We start from the raw sequence: 20,566 nt of genomic DNA, 5'->3' as shown, positions 1-20,566 counted from the left end.
GAGTATGGTAGTTGATGGCCGCGAAGCAAGGGGAATCTGGAATCGATATGAAATCACCTAGTGCAAATTCCCATGGTTTCGGAGGAGTGAGTTATCAAGGCTAGGTCTCCTGAGACCGAGTTGGGGCGGGAGAGTGCTGTTTTTGTGGTTTACGCTGTCATATCATCAGACCACTCGCAGAAGGAAGGGTGGTCACAAGATAACAGCAGTTCCTCATTGTAAATTTTGAATCGATCAATTGAAAGAGGAAACCACAACTACTATGGTAGCTGGGCTTAGGAGGAAAGAACCAAGGCCACTTTCCTCCTCACTCCATTTGCTGTCCCAAACCCCGTTTTTTGTTCGTCATCCACACAAACTCCCGGCGTCTCACTCATCACATTTGGGTTTGGCGTACTCCTCTCCCTCTTGTAGCGGGGGGAACCATAGCGTGATCATTCAATGCGCAAAATGCCTTTTAGTACTTGCCGACGAGCTACCAGATGAACTGCCCTCGCGAGTACCCTCAAAAGATGCCAGCCGCGTAACACCATCCCAATGGAACCCTGAAATCCAGCCAAACTATGACCTTTATTCCTTGACCTTCTGGGTACCACGAAGCAGACCCGTCCGTCTCGCAGCAATAAGACCGGCCTTTTGTCCCTGGACGGCGTAGCGGGAGATGGTCGAGGCCTTACCGATATGCTGGTGGTTACCACCACCGTGGGGATGGTCGACGGGGTTCATGGCAACACCACGAGTTCTGGGCCAGTTGGCACCACGCTTGACAGCGAATTTGTGCTTGGCGCGAGAAGCCTCTGTAGAAATGCGTCAGTAAACCTTTTTTCCCCGATCTGTCATGTCACTGCTCTCATCCTTCCGCAATTGGGGGCCAAAACGTACTCAGGAGGGGCTTGTCGGTACGGCCGCCGCCGGCAACAATACCGATCATGCCACGGGACTCGGAGTGGACGACCTTCTTGGCGCCGGAGGGAAGCTTGATGCGGGTCTTGCCCTCATCGGGGTTGTGGCCGACAATGGTGATGTAGTTGCCGGAGGTGCGGCCGAGAGTGCCACGGTCACCGATCTTGGTCTCGACGTTGGAGACGACGGTACCCTCAGGCATGGAGCCGAGGGGAAGGACGTTGCCGACGGTCAGGGCGGCCTTCTTGCCGGCGTAGATGAACTGGCCGGTGTACATGCCCTCGTTGGCGATGAAGGTCTCGGTGTGCTGCTTGAACTTGTAGGGGTCGCGGAAAACGACCTGGGCGAGAGGAGCGCCACGGCCGGGGTCGTGGATGATGTCCTTCACGATACCACGGAGGTATCCGTGTCTCTCGGCATAGTCGAGGTTGCGGAACTTCGCGGGGGCCTGCACAGAAAGTCATCGTTAGGAAAATTTGTCGTCGTATCGCGAATTTCGAGGGTGTCGAATCTCACCTTGTTCAGGCGGGTGTTGGCCGTGAAGATAGAGCCACGACCTCTTCTCTGGTTACGGATCTGAGGGAGATTGTGTCAGCGCCTTTTGTCCTAGTCCTTGTCCATCTCGAAAAAAAAGTTCGCGGGTTTAGAATTGGTGGAATATCGAATGCGACGACCAGCAAGTCGAGATTGCGCCGGCATGGCTCTGCTAATAGAGCATCGAGTGTTGAATAGAGCAATCACTTACAACGCGACCCATCTTGGCAGTCCTCTGGCGTTCGGAGGGCTAGGTGTTGTCGTCGTGGTGAGGTTGAATCGTCGAATTCCGTCAACAAGCAGGATGGCTCAAATTTCGGAAACTGCAGTGGTGCGTGGGACTTCCTTTCCAGCCCTCCTCGCTTGAGCACGTGTATGGTCACGTGTAGAAGAAAGTATGGGAGACTGCCAAAAAAAATTGACAGAGCACGGACGGGAAAATGAAGCGGCGGCTACAGGTGCAGACCCACAGGTCCCCTGCTTTGTTGGCCAGTCTCGACCCCGGGACGCCTGCACCGCGTCACGATCTCCGCACTTTACCCTCACGTCCGGAACGTCTTATTACGGATTCAGCAGGCCATATTCACGATATCCTCAGCGCCGTCATGCCATGCAGTGCCTCTCGCTCATTACATTTCAATCTAGTGATGCACGAAAGACGTGAAGTCTTTCGATTACACGAGCGCTCACTTCTGCTCGACGAGGTTTCCTCATTCTCTTTGCTATCTAATGCTTTTCCCCTCGTGGCTGCATTTTCTGATGCTCTGTCAGGTCTGCCGTGCCCGACTGGTGTTGGTGCGTTTTGTGGGCTGGTCATGTTTTGAGCCCTCTGAAAGAAATTCGGTGAGGTTACAAGGACCCCGGAGTCTTTGGCGCCTCGGTGTGGTCCAGCGATCAACGTCATCGGAATACTCGCCGGAGTCGGCGAGGGCATTTTCCCACAGAGTGCACCGTTGAGTCCAAATCACGTTGGTTCTTGAACGGTCTTTGCGCAACAGATCGACCCTATAGGATCCAACTTGCGGGAGCACGCATCGCCGTCAGGGATCGCCGTGGTCCTGTCGCCTCTAGTGAGGTGTCAATGTTAAAAACCACAAGCTCACCGAAATCAATGAACGGGCATTGCCTTGAATCGACTGGGAAAGACATTCTGTGGGTTTGTGGCCTGTTTATTTAAACCATATACAGCCCTTTTCACGGAGTCACTAAGGACAAGAACATGTGAGAGATCGAATTGATCCTAGAACGCCATCGATGGTCTCATTTCAAGCGTCAAGAATGTCCTGCGGACGCAAAGTTGCGTAGGCGGGCGATCGCCAGGGGTTGATTTAGTCTCTGCTGATTTGGCTGAGCTGCATTGTCATGCGACGAGTGGGAAGGACAGTTCGGCGGATGGGGACGAGGGTCTCGTGGGAATGCAGTGCGAGTGTCAGGCAAACCCCCACGACACAACGACCAGGAGACAAAACTCTCCATCGACACATTGAGCACCGGCTCCAAGGTGCATCAAGTGCTGTATGGACTGCTGTGCTTGCGGTAAGCTATGGGTCAGCTGCCGCAGTGACCAGCAGGGCGGCGCAGGTGGGTGGATTGAACGCATGCCGGGGTTTGGCGACAAAGCACCCTGTCCTACCAACCCAGTGGTTGGGAATAGCATCATCGTTAGGCCGCGTCGACTTCAAGATTGGGCAAGCGCGGATTCAACCCGCCTTTCGGCCGACGGATGTCTTAGTCTGAACGATCACTTCTGTGCTCGCCGGTATGCTGGGATCCACCTGTCAGCAGACAAGCTTCCTACATCTACGACGATTCAATTACAACGGCGACTTGATGAAAGGCATCGAGCGTGATGGCTTTTGGGGGTCCTTTTGAGATGCTCAGCAAGAGAAGTCAAGTCGGATTTTGGTGTCAACCAGAAGGTTTAGTAAGGTAGGCCAGGATATCCCACGGTAGCTCCTTGGGTGGGGTACAGCCGACGTGGGTTCTCCAATAACTTCGAGGGCGAGACTCATGAAGCAGAATCAGCAAGATGGTGGCTGGGCACATATCAAGCAGCAAGCGGCAGGTAGCATGAAGAGGCAAAGGGCTACGTGAAGAAGGAATCTCATCGGGTGCAAGGCTTTGTGGCGCGGCTTTGATACACCTGATGGGATGATGGGAAGAGGAACGCCGTAGGTATTTTAGAATTTAATGACTTGGGCCTATCAGAGAACCAGACCCAAACGAGATGCGGCTCAAACGTGACTTAATTAGTCCCGCGGGTGGGCGCTCGAAACTTGCTCTTTCACCACAACGGCGCGCATACCACCTCCTCCACCTGCCACGATACCCACCCCCATCCAACTTCAACAACAACAACACACGCACACGCACACACCGCAGCCATTCACGCGAAGAGGAAAAAAATTCCCCAAGATGGCTGACGAAGATTCTTCGGATTTGTCTTCGCTGTCCTCGTTGTCGCCAGTTCCGTCCGACATCGAATCCGAAGCTGAGCCCGAAGCTACGACGAAGGGTGACATCCGGAAGTTCTTCCCCAAGCTTGCCAAAGGCAAGAAAGCTACCGTCGCGACCAAGGAGCCCTCGCCACCGCCTCGCAAGCGATCGCCATCACCACCACACGAGAATGCCTTCATAGATAACCCAGACATCGCTGTATGTGTATTGTTGCGTCGTTTCGCGCAAAAAACGCGTAGAACCACGCGCCCCACGTCATAGGACAGGCTAACGCACCTCCAGTTTCTGGTAATGTTCCGCAGCCGATTCAACGAGGCATTTCCGAAATCCTTGGCCAACTTTGGTCCCCAAGAGCTCGAACAAGACATCATTGGCAACCCTCCTGGAGAACGAGTCGAAGCTTTTCTGTGCGCATTATTGTTTCTGCTCTTGAACCGAAAGCAGGACGTCAAGTACGTCGACGCGACAGCAGATATAAGGTCTTTCAGGGTTGCTAATTGGCGCGATAGGACTGGCCAATACTCCAAGGCTGTGGACGATGCTCTTTCAGCCCACAAGTCCCAGTGGCCACGATCGTGGGAAGGGGCCAACCCACTCTCGGGTAGCAACACGTTTCACAGCATCACACCCACTCAGAGAGTTAGTACCGGACTGCTCCAGACTTGCTTTGGCTCCAATTCACTAATTAATTGACACAGCTGTCTCTGCTTCGCGCATTGGCCCTGTGGTCTCTTTCAGCATCCGAGATTGTCAAGGCTATCATCAACAAATCCTACAAAGGAAATCGCCACGATGACGACTTGAACCAGCCGCTCTCGGTTCAGCCCTGGGGCTCAGACAGTGACAAGAGACGGTACTTTCTGATTGAGGGCTTGGACGACACCGCTTTCCGTGTCTATCGAGAGAGTAACCCTGCGGGTTTCAATCGCACTTGGTGGTCAGTAGCTGGATCGATCGACGAGCTTAAGGTCCTTTCCGAGAAATTAGAAAGCAAAGATGGCGGTCCCAAGGCCAGGAAGCTTGCAGAGAAGATGACGGCGGCTATTCCTCGATTTGAGGGTACTGAAGAGGTATGCATTCACCATCGAGCTCCGGCACAATGTGACGAGGTGTCGCGTTGAGCCACGACTGACGATCACAGAAACGACGACGCAGAGAATACCGGCAGGCTCAGAAAGCCCGATTTAAACGTCCCGAGCCGGGCTTCTCTGTCTATGAGGGCCGCACGAGAGGCAAGCGAATCAAGTATACCTACTCCGACGATGAGGACTTCCTCACAGATTCGTCCAACAGGCGCTCAGCGCGCAACACTGGCACGAGTACTCCAGCGGAACCAGCAGGGCCGGTGACCACCGCCAGCGGGCGTCAGATCAGAGCTCCGCCGCGAATGAACGGGAGCAGTGCAGCAAATAGCGTCAACGGAGACTCAGAAGATTCTCGCCAGCAGTCAGAGCCTACTGCTGGCCCTGGAGGCCGGCCACGGAGAGCCGCAGCAGTCAACCATGGAACTAATGGCTGGTCATCCAAAGGAACTCGGACTCGGGGACGCGACTCTATGGATGACGATGACGATGACGTCAGCGAGCCTGACTTGGGCGACGACGAAGAGGACCATGTTCCAGATGAGAGTGAGGAAGACGATGACGAATTGGACGAAGACGTGGAAATGGCAGATGACGACTTGCTTGATGAACCTCGAAAGAGCTTGATCGTGAAGCTGTCGGTCAAGAAGTCCCCAACCACAACGAAGACGGCCATGATAACTCCCGCCCCAGAGGATGAGAAACCCTCATTAAGAGACGACGAAATGGTTGATGAGATTGTCGCCAAACCTAGAGAAAACACACTGGAGCCCGTCATCAACGTTGCGACTACGAAACAGCCCCTGAGCCCGGCTGCTGTGCAGACCTCCTTAGCTTTTAGAGGAAGCCCGGACAAGTTGCAATCTATGCTGCAACAAGTGGATGTTGGTGCGCGTGAGTAGGGCTCATTGGGAACCGGTTACCACGGATATTTTGGCGTTTGGCAGTAAAACTTTCCAGGTGGAGTACGGATAGATGACGGGAGCCATCGAGACGATCGATCAAACAATCATTTAGTAGGAGCAATTGCTTATTCATAGACGGTACTATGGCCATTGCTTTCAGAGGATATGCGCATCACCAGATGCGGCGGTACTGAGAAGTACCTGGCGTGCAGAGATACTCTGCTTCGGTTTTAGTTGTACAGATACCATACCAATTATGTTTCCTGATCCTTCCATCTCGTGTTTCCTAGTCCCTCACAACTCCTTCTTTGAGAAGGCTGTTCTCCAATTTGAACTCTTCTGCGGAGGCAGCTGCCAGTTGTTCACGCCATACCACCATCTCCGAACCCTCGCACCTATTGAGCTGCCATGGACCTGCGCGTTCTTGTTCCAGTGATGCCAGCCAATGAGGAACAAGTTATAGACGACACCCTGGACAAGCGGCATCATCACCTGCATCTAGTCAACACCTATCCTAAAGGCGGGCAGATGCGCTTGAGCAACCTACCTGGTCCCTGGCAGTGATCCACGCCACCCGCCCCCATGTGTCGGCCTTGGAGATGCTGTTGAGGTAGCTCTGCTCGAAGCGCAGGTCGGGCATGGGCGGAAGCCTTGCTGTGCGCTGCTTCGGGCTTACCACGCTGCGGGGGATATAGTCGTCGAGTTCGTCATCGTCAAGGTCGTCATGGGTCGGAACGGGCTCTAATGTTACTGGCTCCTTCTCGGAGGCGGCTGTGGAGGGATTGAGGTCGTGGCTAGGGGATGGTGCCCGGTTGATGTGGGCGGTCTGTATCGTCTCCGCGATTTGGATAGGTACGGAGGAAGCCATGTTGTGTGTCTGGCGCAGTGAGTCTGTGGCGGGCAGAAGCTACGGCAACGAATGCTTGCGCTGCGACGTCGGGGGAGCTCTAGAGGGAGACGGGCGTGTTGGGAGGTTGTGATAGAGTTAGCTCGTTAGTTGCATGGCCAATGTTCATTCAGCAATCTAATGGACGAGCTGATCCTAAACTCCTTTACTTGCATGGGGTATCCACCGCTGAGGTCATCAGCCGTTTCTCTGCGCAGAGCGAGAGGTACACTGAAATTCAGTGGCCCAACTTTTAGAGGCACGAGATCGAGTGGGGTTGAATGGGCAACTAACACCAGCACATGGCTTTGTCTCAAAACCCGCCTTGCATTTTGCCTATTCCACCGGACTGCAGCCTGCTTACCTTGGCAAATCTTTGCAAGGCATTATTGCTATTTCATTGTGTTGGTTGTTAAATTGTCTAAGCCTTGGCTTGCCAGTGACTCACTTCAGAGTCATTGCGATGGTTAGAGAATACATTGAGTGTCAGAAGAATGCCCCAACCGTAAAGAGTTGCGGCGTTGAAGATGAACCATAGGGCAGCTCCAGGCTCCAGTAACCACGGTGGTACGTGCGAGCGTCGGGAGATGAATCGCTAAAGTGGCCAGGTAAGGTAGCAGGCACCCTGTGACTCGCTTGCGGTTTAGCGCCCTACCCTGTTTGGGCGTGCACCCAGCCAGAGCCGGATCCTAGTGCGGTCCACGGTGACGGCACAAAAAATCGACCTACATACGTGGAGCACCAACTTTTCTTTCCTTGCAACCACCCGACCGCATCGCAACGCATCGTTCCCACTTGGAGAACCGCGCGACGTCGACGACAAATCCCTCACCGTCACGCGAACGCGTTCCTTCATTTTGTTGTTCCTTGAGTTCCTAAATCACCCTCATTCAAGATGTCGGATCCCCAGGCAAACGAGGCCGAGAAGAACGTGAGTTTTTTTCCCGTACTCCTCCATCGTGGCCTTGGAGCCCCTCCTTTTCTGCCCCGCGCTCCGAGCATGCAGGCTGACAAGTCCCTTGACGGGGTGCAACACAGATCGAGATATGGAAGGTCAAGAAGCTGATCAAGCGCCTCGAGGCCGCTCGTGGTAACGGCACTTCCATGATTTCGCTCATTATTCGTACGTCTTTTCCATCACCATGCCGTCGTCGCCGATGCCAGTTCGACTAACACCCCACCGCAGCCCCCAAGGATCAGATTTCCCGAGCCGCAAAGATGTTGGCTGAAGAATACGTACGTTCCGACAATCGCACATTTTTCGAGCCGAACCGTTGTTAACGAGACTATACACAGGGAACTGCGTCAAACATCAAGTCTAGAGTCAACAGACAGTCCGTGCTTTCCGCCATTACCTCGACCCAGCAGCGTCTGAAGCTGTACAACAAGGTCCCTCCCAACGGCTTGGTCGTCTACTGTGGTGAAATCTTGACCCAGGAAGGCAAGGAGAGAAAGGTCAACATCGACTTCGAGCCTTTCAAGCCCATCAACACCTCCCTATACCTCTGTGACAACAAGTTCCACACCGAGGCTCTGGCCGAGTTGCTCGAGTCGGATCAGAAGTTTGGTTTCATCATCATGGACGGTAACGGAGCGCTTTTCGGAACCCTTTCCGGAAACACCAGAGAAGTTGTTCACAAGTTCTCTGTCGATCTTCCCAAGAAGCACGGTCGTGGTGGTCAATCCGCTCTTCGTTTCGCTCGTCTTCGTGAGGAGAAGCGCCACAACTACGTCCGCAAGGTGGCCGAGTTGGCCGTCCAGAACTTTATTACCAACGACAAGCCCAACGTTGCTGGTTTGATTTTGGCCGGTTCTGCCGATTTCAAGACTGATCTCAACGCCTCCGACTTGTTCGATAACCGTCTCGCCACCAAGGTCATCAAGGTTGTTGACGTCTCCTATGGTGGTGAGAACGGTTTTAACCAGGCTATCGAGCTTTCCTCTGAGACCCTGGGCAATGTCAAGTTCATTCAGGAGAAGAAGCTCATTGGAAAGTACTTCGAGGAGATCAGCCAGGACACCGGACGGGTCTGCTACGGTATCGAAGATACCCTCAAGGCCCTGGAGCTAGGTGCTGTGGAGGTTCTGATTGTTTTCGAGAACTTGGAGATCACTCGCTGGAAGCTCAAGGACAGTCAGGGCACCGAGCACACGCTGCACACCACCAAGCAGCAGGAGGGCGGTGACCGCGCCATTTTCATGGACAAGGAGACTGGCCAGGAGATGGAAGTCGTCACCCAGGAATCATTCCTTGAGTGGATTGCAGAGCACTACAAGGACTTCGGTACCAACCTAGAGTTCGTCTCAGACCGTTCCACTGAAGGCAACCAGTTCGTCAAGGGTTTCGGTGGTATCGGTGGTATTCTCCGCTACAAGGTGAACTTTGAGCAGTTGGCTGAGGTTGATGACGATGATGACTACTACGATGGTATGTAACCTACCAGTATTTGCAAACTGCAGGAGGCTGACCGTTCTAGATTGACCAACCGAGGCCCTCGAGAACGAGGGATCGACTCAAGTACCGTCTCTGAAGCATGACAGCGAAGAGGAATCCGCGCGCACAGCGTCGCAGCCCGCGCCCGCGCCCAAGCCGAATACAGCCCATCAGCTCCTTGCAGACAGGAGCCCAATGAGCCCGGCTCACCTCACCCACCAAGTGGCGCGCCCGAGCCCGCTTCGGTCTGTTATGAAGGCCTCTTGAGTTGAGACCTAGTCTACATGTGAGACCATCTTCTTAGCCACCGTGAAAGTTGTTCAACTAACGAATGTGCCAGATGTTCCTCTCACAGACAGAGGACACTCAAGAGCGGTCGGGAGGCGACCGCTTGTTGATCGCGACTAGATAGAATGAAAATGATATTAAATGCTTAATTACTGCTTTCAAGTTTGCTCAAGCTTGTTCACTAGGCGTGAACCATGTCCTGCTCTACGCGGGATGTTGTAGTCATGCGTGACCTGCCACCTCCGCTGTTGCACCTGGATACATCATCCTTGGTAGCAGCCCTTGTTCCGACGTGGCATTGTCCCCCTTGGAGTGCGCTCATAAGTTTGCTGCACTCATCAGAGATCATCCATCACAATCGAGACAGCACTTTATTTCTGCACAGACTTGTTGCATGCGGTGGTCTTATCCGATATGCGACTATAGCCTATCAATTGGCTATATGCATATCCATGGCATTCTCTCATCACAATCTCATCGCCTAGTTGTGTAAGTCAGCAGTACCAACTTCAACATGAGACCCCTTATGCCCAGATTTCACACCTTGCGTCGGGGATACGCAACTCAGATTGCATCCTCGTCAATAGAGGCGGGAATCGCCAAGATCTTGCACACCAACAAGGAAATCCCAGACCACCTCTCACCAACCCACTCACATCTCCTCAACCTCCTGTTCTCGGACATCTTCAACTCGGCCGCCAAACATCCGCCAAAATACCCATCACTCTCAGAACCCGCCGTCCCATTGCCGCAAGGCCACCACCTGGTCTATTTCCCCCTCCAATCACCGCCCTCATGGCTAATGCCGGACGGCACGGATCCGGATCACTGTCCCGGTGCGCCCTTTACGCGTCGCCTCTGGGCAGGCGGCGAGGTCCGGTTCCGCGAGGGTTGGGAGGACGAGCTTCGCCTTGACGGGCGGAAAGTTGGCTGTGTCGAGAGCGTGGAGGATGTGAGGGCCGAGAAGGGGAGGGTGTGGGTCGAGCTTTGGCGGCGGTATGGGGTATCTGCTGCCGGTCGTGGCGAAAGCGGTCCAGCGGTCGAGGAGAGAAGAACGCTGGCCTTTCTTCCTGACGTTGATGCTCCTGCTCCGGCGCGGCGAAGTTTGAAAGGTAAATTGGTTACCGGCAACTCTATCTCGTTTCGCCCGCGGGCGACGTTGAAGAGACGGAAAGCACTAACATTAAAGACTGGCAGCACCGCATAAGCCGACGGCGTCTCTCACGCTCACGCCGACGCAGAATCTCCTCACCAACTTTAGCGCGCTGACGTACAATGCGCATGCAATCCATCTAGACCCGGCGTGGGCTGCGCAGGAAGGCCACCCGGCGACGCTGGTCCACGGACCTCTGTCCCTGGCTCTGATGCTCGCGCTCCTGAATAGGCAGGGTAGGGGGCAGAGTGTGCGCTGGTACGGGTACCGGAACCTGGCGCCGCTGTACTGCGGCCGGGAGATGACGCTGTGCCTCCGAGAAAAGGAGGCGAGTGGCAGCGAGAGGAAGTGGGATGTTTGGATTGAGGGCGCCGATGGAGGGATGGCGGTGAAGGGGACTGCTATTACTGTCGATGGCTTATGATTGAGCGTCGATGTACCGTCATCACGAAACAGGTCAGGCGATGGCAAGCGAACGAGGGTTTACGCGTGAATCGGACGAAGTCCGAAGTCTCCCAATGTGACTTTCGACCATGTAAAGGTCAACAATAAACGCAGGAAATCTTGATGGGTTTACTTGAAGTGTTAGAATAACTCAAATTACATTCCTAAAAGGTAAGAAAAAGAAAATGTGGGACTTGCAGCCCTCAGCCCCTTGTGTTCTTCCGAATTTATACCATCAATCAGTATCAGCAAGACCTCTACATGTCCACGTCATCATGACATTTGAGACGCCTTCGCTACCCACTCAACCCATCTCAACTACGCCGTTACCGCTGCTGGCTGTGTTTCTCGGCGACGGAGAAGGCGCCAGGTATGCCTCGCTTTGAAGCGATGGCGAGGTTGCGGACACAGACTGGTATTTGTATCGTTCTGCAAAGCCAGCATACTGAGGCTGGTGGCCTAGAGAGAGTGCGATCTCCGGCTGGGATGGCATTTGAGCGCCCTGGGTCGGATTATGTGACGCTGACGTTACGTCCTGAGCCCTCGATGCTCGCTTCTTTCGTACGATAAGCCAGACGACGACGCAGACTCCAATCATTACTACGGCTACGCCTCCGATGACGCCACCTACGATTGCAGGTATATCGGATGAAGCACTCGCTGGCGATGATGTAGGTGACGGGTCTGCGTTATGCGAAACTGATGAGGACGCAGAGGCCGATGTCGATGAGGTAAGGGTGATGTCTATACTAGAGGCTGTGGAATCAGTAGAGGCCAGCGTTGTCTGGCTGCCGTCAAGGAAATTGTCCTCGACGGTCTCCGGGACGAGGACTATGCTCGTGAGACCGCTATGTAATTCGAGTTGGCATCCGAGGTACCATATCCAGTTGTTCCTGTCAATATCTTTATAATACGTCACGCATTTTGGGAGCCAAGTACCATCCATAATCGTGCTGTGGACGCGAATGTTAGCCATGGAGTTCGTCTTATGAAGCAAATCGTGAACGTGCCAGCAGCGGGTATTGGGCCCGATACTGCTGCTCTTGCATACGGCAGCGGTGCCATCGTAACACCTATCGCTGACCACGGTGCCGCACAGCATGTAGTTACTGGCAGTCTGGCATGGCTGCGTCGAGGCGCATGCTAGAGGATATGTGTCTGATGTACCAACGTCAGCATGCAAAGCTACATGCTGTCTTCGTCCGACAGTCCGGAAAGGGCTTTTGAGGACTTACACCAGGGAAGTGTTACAATCCCGCATGTGTTCATGCCTAGTGTTCGAGCCGCCAAATCCGCTGCCCTTAATTCGAGCTTTCCTTCGGGCGCCGAGGTTGGTGTTGGGGCCGCTTCGCGACTGTCATGTTTCGGTGCAAGTGTCTGACGTGGTATGGGATTTCTGTTCAAGTTCCGTGGCTCCGCTGCTGCCATGCGCAGCCAAATCGCCGCAGCGATCACCACACGAAATAGAGAATTCATCACAATTTCTCGCTGTAGGAGAGGTGGTCGAGCAAGATTTTCAGGCAAGTGTTTGAGAAAGCAACACGCTCGGTTCAAGGGAATGTGGTGGTCTTTGAAGGGCCCAAGTCCTCGAGGAGTAGAGAAGGCAGGCTACCTTGGCCACTTTGATTACGAAACTTCTCATTCTTGATGTACACCTATTGGAAGGAACAAGCAAAGATAAGGAAGCAGGCTGCTGTGTTGTGTAACCTTCAGCCGCAAAATGCATTTACACCATCGTGGGCTTACCGGATGTCCCAATGAAGGCTCGGCCATCAACGCCTCTTACTGCCTTGCCAAGGTATGGGAGGCAGGCTCTCAGATGCTATACTGTCGATGGTCCGCTGATAAACACCGACGGCTTATGTTCAATATGTGTGTATGTGGCCAACGTGGTCCTAAATACGAGCTGCACTGCCGATGTTGGCATGGGTGACCGAGAGAGAGGAACTGTGCGACTTTTACATAGGTTTGCTCCATCCCATACACATTTACTAAGTTGATAGCAAATGGGGGAAAGGACAGCAAGCATAAACTTGTCAAGGCGTGTGTATGAATCAGGGTCATTCCCTCATCCTAGTCCCTATCAATCAGCCACAAGGGGTCCAGGCAAGTCCATACAAGAAGACATGGACAAACTTCAAGGCTTCTACAACTTCAAATTGGGGGGTTACATCCACATACTTATCTCAATATTCAATTGGTGAATGGAACAGCTTAAGGGAAATAAACCACTGACCAAAATGGAACACTTTCCTCACTCCTTCGCTACAGGTAGTAGAACAATCCAACGGCACTCAAAATACAGACACCCAATTTACCCTCTGAACGGCTCAAGTCCCAAGCTCTGCCGGGTTTTGATTGTCAACCACGTTGTTTCCCTGTACTTCAACAAGAGGTGTAGGCGAGTGTATCGGCCCGCGGTACGACTTTTCAGGTTCCTCGTGCTCTCCACTCCCGGCTTAAGAGTAGTTGGCTGGGGATGTTAGGATTGAGAGCCCGGTGTCCAAGGTACCTGCTATTCGTCGTACCTGAACTGTTTCCTCCGCAATGTCAGCCAGACGACGACGCAGACCGCTACAGTTATCACTGCGATTCCACCAACCATGCCTCCGACAATGGCACCTGTAGAGTTAGAAGATGAGCCGGACGGAGGTGGCGTGGGTGTTGCAGTATCCGAAGGATCTGCAGTCCTGATGGCGTCTAGGTCGTCGGACTCAGTATCTATCACCATGACTCTTTGCCCGCTGTCGTCAGGATATTCGTATTTGAGCCACGTTTTCTGTTCCGATTCATGGGGGTCTCAGGAGTATCATATAGTACGCTGGCATGTTTGGACATGATTGACTGCTTGAAAAGAATAAGCACTTGAACTCATCAAAGCTTGAACCTGCAAATAGAACGATTGGCGGCGTCTAATAAGTGCCAGAGAGTATCGTATGAGGGAGATCGCGGAAATGTGTACCAACAAAGCGCTTTAGGGCCTAGAAAGGGAGTTGTTTGCAGGCAAATAGGCGCGGTTCCATCCAAGAATGGCGTCTTGAGCACGTTACGGCATTCAAACCATGGCCTCTAGCTATAGCAATCGTTGCTTGCGCATGCGAACTTCCCGAAACCTGGCAGTTGGTATAACATCGTCAGGCTGCTAGGTCAAACATTAACTACAAGGGTGAAGACTTACTTCCGTTGTCAAGACGACTGGCTCCGCACGCATTAGAAGGGAGACTTCTGGCCTTGAGCATCAATTGCCTCGGCTCCGAGCTAGGAGCTGTCGTTGGCGCCGGGGAAAGTCCAGCGTCATGCTCTAGCACCTCCACCGCGAGAATTTCCTGGTGTGGGGGGGGGGGGGCTTCGACACCCATGGCGAGATCCAGAGACAGAAAGACCGCCGCCGTAATTAACGGCTGGAAGCAGAACATCGTGAAGTGCACCGATGCGGTCTTTCTAGATTTGCGATCAGACCTGGAATCAGTGGCAGATGAGTTTTGCTTCTAACTCCCGAAGAACGACGACAAAAGAGAGGCGGACCTGATTGAGAAGTTGGTTTTTAGCCGCTCCCTGATTGCACAGATTGCGAAGTAAGTCGTCCAATAGACAGTAGGCCGTGTCGATCTCACGACATCAATCGCCAGAGGATATAGGGCAGATTCTCATCTTAATGCATCTAGAACGTTGTATCTAACGCGTATCTAACACAAGTCTGATATGGTATCTGCAAGCTATTTGATCGGCCCTCCGCAGGCACTTGGTCATCTGAGCCCTTCCAGCCACACCATTTCGGCCACAATGATGACGGCCAATGATGATTTTGACCAGGCCGCTGAGATAACTTTTGCCGATGGGACGGGATCTCGAATGAACTGCTTTGGAGGGATGTTAGTCGTGAGATGGTCGTCTTGAGCAAAAGTATGCTTGGATACATGAGGGCTCTACAACATCGCTCACTAACAACGATCGAATGGTGCGTGAAAGCTTAGTGCCAGTAGAAGATTGAAGGAATTCACAATGCTGACTGTTCTTCGAGTTGCCCAGACATGCCTCGCCCAACAGATAATTGTTGATTTCACAAACCGTTTATTATTGCTCGGGTCAAATCTATTTGACCATGTTCTCAACCTCTCAAGATATTACCTAACCTTGAATCGTGTGCTGTGAACTCCTCTTCTACTACCAACGTAGAAGTCTGTAAAGAGGGGATCCAGATGCAGGGCCCCTCCCATCTATCGCCGCATCCAAGCTCAAAACCATCGCCAAAAACGTCGCGTTGAAGTGTCACCTTCGAGTTCCAGAAAGGACAGAGACGTCTCCCCTCAGATGCAACTAAAGAACTGTCATCAGCTGGCCGGTGCAACAACTGTTCGCCTTCAACTCACTGTACTGCTGCTATTGCAGACTGTCCTCAAGAGCCTCCGCAATCTCATTAGCAATATTGCTAACAGCACAATGTAGACATGCAACTGAAGCCCTGTCTTCACAAGACGAACTTCCAATAATGTCCGTATCCTGAGCAGATGAGACTACCGTCCCGTGTTTGCAATGTCCCGTTTATAGGTTCTCAACGTAGCTCTCCATGTCGTTGTCTTTGAAATCGGGAGCAGATCGACCCATGCCGACAAGATCAAGCAGAGCATCAGCCGTGCCATGTTTATCAATCTCAGAGTTGTAGGTGTCGTTCTCATAGAGGCTCTCCTCCTCTTTGGCCTCCATCTCAAGGGATGCACAGACTTCATCGGTGATGCTGTTCAAGATGTCCTTGCACTCATCTTCAACCTTGGTATCCATCTCGAGAGATGCGCAGACTCTATCGATGATTCCGTTCAAGATGTTCTTGCACTCGTCTCCAATCTGGATGTCAAGCGGCAATTCGTCCCCAAACAGGTCTGTCCAGCGCCGGAGCCAGGCCCTGTTGCTTGAGACACACTTGTCATAAAGTGCGCCGGTCATTTTGCCTCCCACGGGCTTTCCGTCAGTCTGCGTTTCGTTGTCAGCAAGTGTTGGCCATATAGATATTTCGACGCCCAGCCACAGCCAGGATTGTCTTACTGGAGGGGAGTAACTAAAGAGGATCTTCTCTCTCGTCCCAGCTTTGATGACCCTGTCTTCCCAGCGGATACCGGTCTTGAGTTCGAAGAACTTCCTGAACCTGGCGTACTCAGTCTTGAAGAGTGAGGAACTGATATTGGGGCGCTCGATGCCGCGCTCATGCCATTTGCCGTCGTCCTTCTTGTGGAAAAGCTTGGCTCCGAACCAGTACATGTGCGGCTTGGAGGCATGAGACTCGAACAGCTTTATTATTTAATCGAACATGTTAGCTGGGACTCAAACCAAATTCGTGATAGCCCTCCGCAATTTGTTCGTGCTCGAGACTTACGTAAAGTTCGTATTTCTCGTGCAGAGCTCCGTCCTCATCCTCTGACGTTCTGAAGAGATCGACCTTGTACTCAAAGGAGCTCTTGTCCTTCCAAATGCGGAACAGATCTGGATTGAATTGTCAACACTGATGCCCAGGGAGTGGAATCCACTTCGGACTGGTGAAAATTAACTCACCAGGATGAATCCACTTGTAAGCAAGTGCGGCAGCTCGGAACTTTCTCATCCTCTCATTCTCTTTGGTTCTCATGGCAGAGAAGTCATAGTCCCTGATTCGGAGTCTCCTGTTGCGAGTGCAAGAGAATCTGAACCAATCCCAGCTCAAAATACGAATCTTTTTCGAGCCCTTCCTTCTGTTTCTTCGCTCTGCTTCTTTGACTGAATGTTGGGATGAATGATTAGCTTTTGGTCAGGGAACAAACAGAAAGGCAAATGTGATGAAGGAGAAAGCAAAGATTCAACATTGTGTATAGGAAAGGGAAGGTGAGTTTACTTCTGATCTGCTTGTACTTGATCTTGAAGTCTTCGTCTGTGCAGATGAGATGGGTCACAGAATCATCCAAATCAGACGAGAATCGGCCACCGCGTTGCTCAGTCCACTCCTTGGCCGCGTGCTCACTAGGACAATCACTAGGGAAAGCTCCAGCGGCGGCGATGATCATGTTCTTGAAGACTGCTCTGACCATTGTGAAGACGGAAGGGTGATTGATGATCGTGAGGTATGTGATGCAGGTAGTGTCTGGCCGATAAAAGGTGAAGTGCAAATGGGTGAAAGGAAGTCTTTAATGATGATCGAGGTGAGAGGAGGACGACTTGAAATCGTAGGTGAGAGAAAAGCGACTTGAAATGATGGGTGAGAAGGGTGAAGAATTCAAGAAGAGACTGGGTGGGAAAAAGGAGGGAAAAGGGTGGTTGCCTTGTACGGACAGCTCTGAGGAAGGAGCAAAAGTCTGGGCAATAAGGAAGGAAGGCAAAACTTCCAAGGGTCAGAAATGTGATTGAAGAAGGAATGAGGGATTTGCATCTTTCCCAAGTCCGCCTAGTTATAGAAATGTACTGTACCTAGGTTGTATTAAAAAATAAGAGCTGGAAACCCGGGACACGACAGTCTCATGAGAAGCTCTAGCGCCCCAAATGTTCATCACAGCTCTGCTGTCTACCTCAGGGGGCGCTTCTTCATGCAGACCCAGGTAGCTTGATCTCACAATCTCCTGACTACTCACCAATCCATCTCATAGCAGTCATGGCCCAAGCGAGAACATGGACGCAAGTGACGGGCTGGGAACACCAAAGAAGAGGAAGGTTGCCTGGCCAGAGATGAAGTGTGAGTATCCAAATATCATGGGAACAGTGTTTGATGGAGATCAGCTGGTAGACTTTCGAGCACTAATTTACTCAATGCCCCCTATCTGAAGCTCTTCGCATTCTTGACAAACGTCCTGATCTTCTCTAAACTCTGCTTGCCGCCCTCCTCCACTCCGCTGCTCACATCGACACCTACGATACGGCCGCCAAACTCCCCCGTAGCCTTGACTGCCTCGAGCACGTTGTCGGGGTTGAGGCCGCCAGCAAGAATGATCTGCAGTTCCTGATCCTTTGCCAATATATCCTTGACACTGGAGACGTCAAGAAGCTTGCCCGAGCCAGCTCCTGGGTCGAGCAGAGGAATGGTATGGTAGCCCCGTTTTCCGATACCAACGTTGCTAGGCTTGAAAGCCCGGATAACAGGTACGGGGATCAGGCTTGCCCACTCAATTGGCTCATTACCGTGGAGCTGGACAATGTCCAGGTTGAAGCGCCTTTGCTTCTCGAGAACCTCGTCTAGTGGCTGATTCTGGAAGATGCCCGCGAGGAGCGGACGTGAGCTCGATAACCTGGCGACAGACGCAGTGTAGTAGTCTGTAGCAGATCTTATAGGGATGCTTGTTGCTGCGCGTGCGGTGGTGGGCACGAAAGTATGCACCGCTTCTGAGATAGCTGTGGCGGTCTCGTCGGAGATGCAACGCTTCGCGCCAGGAACCAAGCAAATTCCAACAAAATCTGCGCCTGCCTTAATAGCCTCAAGGGCTGCCTCGGGAGTCCGTGTTCCGCAAATCTTGACGAACAGGGGTTGAGTCTTGACCGGTTCCGGCTCAGCGTCTGAACCGGAACACAGCTCTCTGATGAATTTGGTTGTATCCGGTGCCCTAACAATGGCCTCTCCTACTAGAACAGCGTTGACTCCATCATCCTTGCAAAGGATAACATCCTTGTGGCTATTTATACCACTCAGGGCGCAGATGACGGTATTTTCCGGAACCATGCTTCTCAATCTACTCGTCGTTTTCATATCGACCTCGAAACTCTCCAGGTTGCGGTTGTTGACGCCGATAGCCTTGGCCCCAAGTTTCAAGGCTGTTGTCATCTCTTCGGCTGTCTGAACCTCAACCAACGGCTCCATTCCCAAGGAAAGAGAATACTTGTACAGCCTCTCTAGAAGTTCCGTCTCTAGCATCTTGACAATAAGCAAGACGGTGTCGGCACCAGCGAGTCTGGCCTCGAGAATTTGATACTCCTCAAAGATGAACTCTTTGCGGAGAATCGCTGGTCTATTGGGCATACCGTCCAGAACTTGTCTAACGGCCCTCAGATCCTCAATGCTGCCCTTGAACCACTCAGGCTCGGTCAATACGGATATGACGCTGGCACCTGCGAGAGCGTATTTCTTAGCCTGAGTTGGAGCGTTGATGTTGATATCAAAAATGCCCTTGGATGGCGAGGCTCGCTTGATCTCCGCCATGAGGGACACATCGAACGGCGTCTGGCGAAGGCGTTCAATGAATGAGACTTGAGGCGGAGCGGCATTGAGATCATAAGCAGCTTGCAGATCTGCAGGCCTTTGCGAGGGGACAAGCTTCTGAGCGGCAACAGAAGCCTTCCTGTGGGCGTAGATTTGCTGCAAGATATTGTTCTTCTTGCTTGCAGCCGGCGCAGATGTTGTCGTCTTGGCAGCGGCGCCGTTGGTCGTGGAGCCCTTCTGGAGCCGAGTGTTTTCCTCCCAAGTGCCACCTTGAAGTTGCAAAAAGTTTCGCAGCATGGTCCGGCCCTCTGCGGTAAGGATGCTCTCGGGATGGAATTGCACACCCTCGATGGTGTACTCCTTGTGTCGCACACCTTGGATGATGCCGGGGGATCCGTCCTCTTTGGCAACCCAAGAAGTGACCTCCAAACAGCCCGGAAGGGTTACACGTGTACCGGCTAAAGAGTGATATCGGGTAACTGGAAGACCTTGGCGCAGACCAGCATAGACACCCTTGGCATCGTGCGTCAAAGGAGATGTCTTTCCGTGAAGCCATTCTCCTGCGGATCCGACCTCGCCACCGTAGACGTCAAAGATGCACTGTTGTCCCATACAGACGCCAAAGATGGGAATCTTGCCAGAAAAGTGCTTAATGGCATCTCGACTGACTCCGGAATCCGTAGTGGGGTGCCCAGGTCCAGGACTGATGATCAACTGGGTCGGCTTCTTGTCAATCAGCTCTGCCAGCGTGATCTTGTCATTTCTGAAGACGGTCACGTTCGCGCCTTCGAGAATGAGATATTGGTAGACATTCCAGGTGAAAGAATCGTAGTTGTCGATCAAGATCAGGTTGGATGCGGTGGGGATTGGTGGCGAAGGGTCCGGATGCTGGGGTGAGTGATCGATGATATCCAAGGACGGCATCTTGGAAAAATTTGCTGAACCCGCCGAAAATTGAGTCAAGTCAGCAGTGAATTGATAGTTTCCAGCGCCTCTTGTCACGAGAAGTATCGCTTCAATGGTAATTGCATTCGAGGTTGAATGAGGTGAGTCAATGGGACGAAGGGTCGAAGTGAAGATAAAAAGGCGGCGACTCACTCAAGTTGACTGTTGCACAGTGAATCGGGGACTAGGTTTAACTGTATGAACTGGTGTAAGCTTGTGGTGAGCATACAGTACGGAGAAGCTATGACAGGCAAGCTGCATTACACCCTGACAGGCCGCCCCGCCGCTATATCGCGATCCCGGCGCCCGGGACTGCCTATTGTGGCATTGATCTTGGAACGGGCGCTAAGACGGATTAGCGCTAGCGTCTTTCCGCGGAAAAACCAAGG

The 20,566-nt window shown here is 52.6% G+C and overlaps 9 protein-coding genes across 9 annotated transcripts; 4 read left to right on the top strand and 5 right to left on the bottom strand.

Moving 5' to 3' along the window:
* Positions 1-570: 570 nt before the first annotated feature.
* Positions 571-1,660, bottom strand: CORC01_08626 (60S ribosomal protein L2; the record flags this gene model as incomplete). Its single annotated transcript, XM_022620256.1, has 4 exons — positions 571-797; positions 883-1,351; positions 1,420-1,479; positions 1,649-1,660. 4 exons carry the CDS (start codon positions 1,658-1,660, stop codon positions 571-573), a joined length of 768 nt encoding a protein of 255 aa, XP_022473250.1.
* Positions 1,661-3,852: 2,192 nt separating this feature from the next.
* CORC01_08625 (uncharacterized protein) lies at positions 3,853-5,878 on the top strand (the record flags this gene model as incomplete). Its single annotated transcript, XM_022620255.1, has 4 exons — positions 3,853-4,092; positions 4,177-4,533; positions 4,593-4,964; positions 5,036-5,878. 4 exons carry the CDS (start codon positions 3,853-3,855, stop codon positions 5,876-5,878), a joined length of 1,812 nt encoding a protein of 603 aa, XP_022473249.1.
* Positions 5,879-6,175: 297 nt separating this feature from the next.
* CORC01_08624 (uncharacterized protein) lies at positions 6,176-6,749 on the bottom strand (the record flags this gene model as incomplete). The annotated part of the gene is made up of 2 exons (XM_022620254.1): positions 6,176-6,373; positions 6,429-6,749. The coding sequence occupies 2 exons, from the start codon at positions 6,747-6,749 to the stop codon at positions 6,176-6,178; spliced, it is 519 nt and encodes a 172-aa protein (XP_022473248.1).
* A 913-nt stretch (positions 6,750-7,662) lies between these two features.
* On the top strand, positions 7,663-9,203 carry CORC01_08623 (eukaryotic peptide chain release factor subunit 1; the record flags this gene model as incomplete). Its single annotated transcript, XM_022620253.1, has 4 exons — positions 7,663-7,698; positions 7,806-7,890; positions 7,954-8,003; positions 8,064-9,203. 4 exons carry the CDS (start codon positions 7,663-7,665, stop codon positions 9,201-9,203), a joined length of 1,311 nt encoding a protein of 436 aa, XP_022473247.1.
* An 800-nt stretch (positions 9,204-10,003) lies between these two features.
* On the top strand, positions 10,004-11,066 carry CORC01_08622 (uncharacterized protein; the record flags this gene model as incomplete). Its single annotated transcript, XM_022620252.1, has 2 exons — positions 10,004-10,601; positions 10,687-11,066. The coding sequence occupies 2 exons, from the start codon at positions 10,004-10,006 to the stop codon at positions 11,064-11,066; spliced, it is 978 nt and encodes a 325-aa protein (XP_022473246.1).
* A 324-nt stretch (positions 11,067-11,390) lies between these two features.
* Positions 11,391-12,562, bottom strand: CORC01_08621 (uncharacterized protein; the record flags this gene model as incomplete). The annotated part of the gene is made up of 2 exons (XM_022620251.1): positions 11,391-12,244; positions 12,322-12,562. The coding sequence occupies 2 exons, from the start codon at positions 12,560-12,562 to the stop codon at positions 11,391-11,393; spliced, it is 1,095 nt and encodes a 364-aa protein (XP_022473245.1).
* Positions 12,563-13,578: 1,016 nt separating this feature from the next.
* Positions 13,579-13,926, top strand: CORC01_08620 (uncharacterized protein; the record flags this gene model as incomplete). Its single annotated transcript, XM_022620250.1, has 1 exon — positions 13,579-13,926. A coding segment is annotated over one exon (348 nt), but the record flags the coding sequence as incomplete, so codon positions are not given.
* A 1,702-nt stretch (positions 13,927-15,628) lies between these two features.
* Positions 15,629-17,139, bottom strand: CORC01_08619 (uncharacterized protein; the record flags this gene model as incomplete). The annotated part of the gene is made up of 5 exons (XM_022620249.1): positions 15,629-16,054; positions 16,127-16,369; positions 16,455-16,561; positions 16,631-16,831; positions 16,947-17,139. 5 exons carry the CDS (start codon positions 17,137-17,139, stop codon positions 15,629-15,631), a joined length of 1,170 nt encoding a protein of 389 aa, XP_022473243.1.
* Positions 17,140-17,858: 719 nt separating this feature from the next.
* Positions 17,859-20,156, bottom strand: CORC01_08618 (indole-3-glycerol phosphate synthase; the record flags this gene model as incomplete). The annotated part of the gene is made up of 1 exon (XM_022620248.1): positions 17,859-20,156. One exon carries the CDS (start codon positions 20,154-20,156, stop codon positions 17,859-17,861), a length of 2,298 nt encoding a protein of 765 aa, XP_022473242.1.
* Between the last annotated feature and the right edge of the window lie 410 nt (positions 20,157-20,566).

Source organism: Colletotrichum orchidophilum, assembly GCF_001831195.1.
Source record: "Colletotrichum orchidophilum strain IMI 309357 chromosome Unknown Scaffold_74.1, whole genome shotgun sequence".
Taxonomy (NCBI): Eukaryota; Fungi; Ascomycota; class Sordariomycetes; order Glomerellales; family Glomerellaceae; genus Colletotrichum; species Colletotrichum orchidophilum.
The sequence above is the reverse complement of the archived record's forward strand: the minus strand, read 5'-3'. Positions and strand labels throughout refer to the sequence as shown.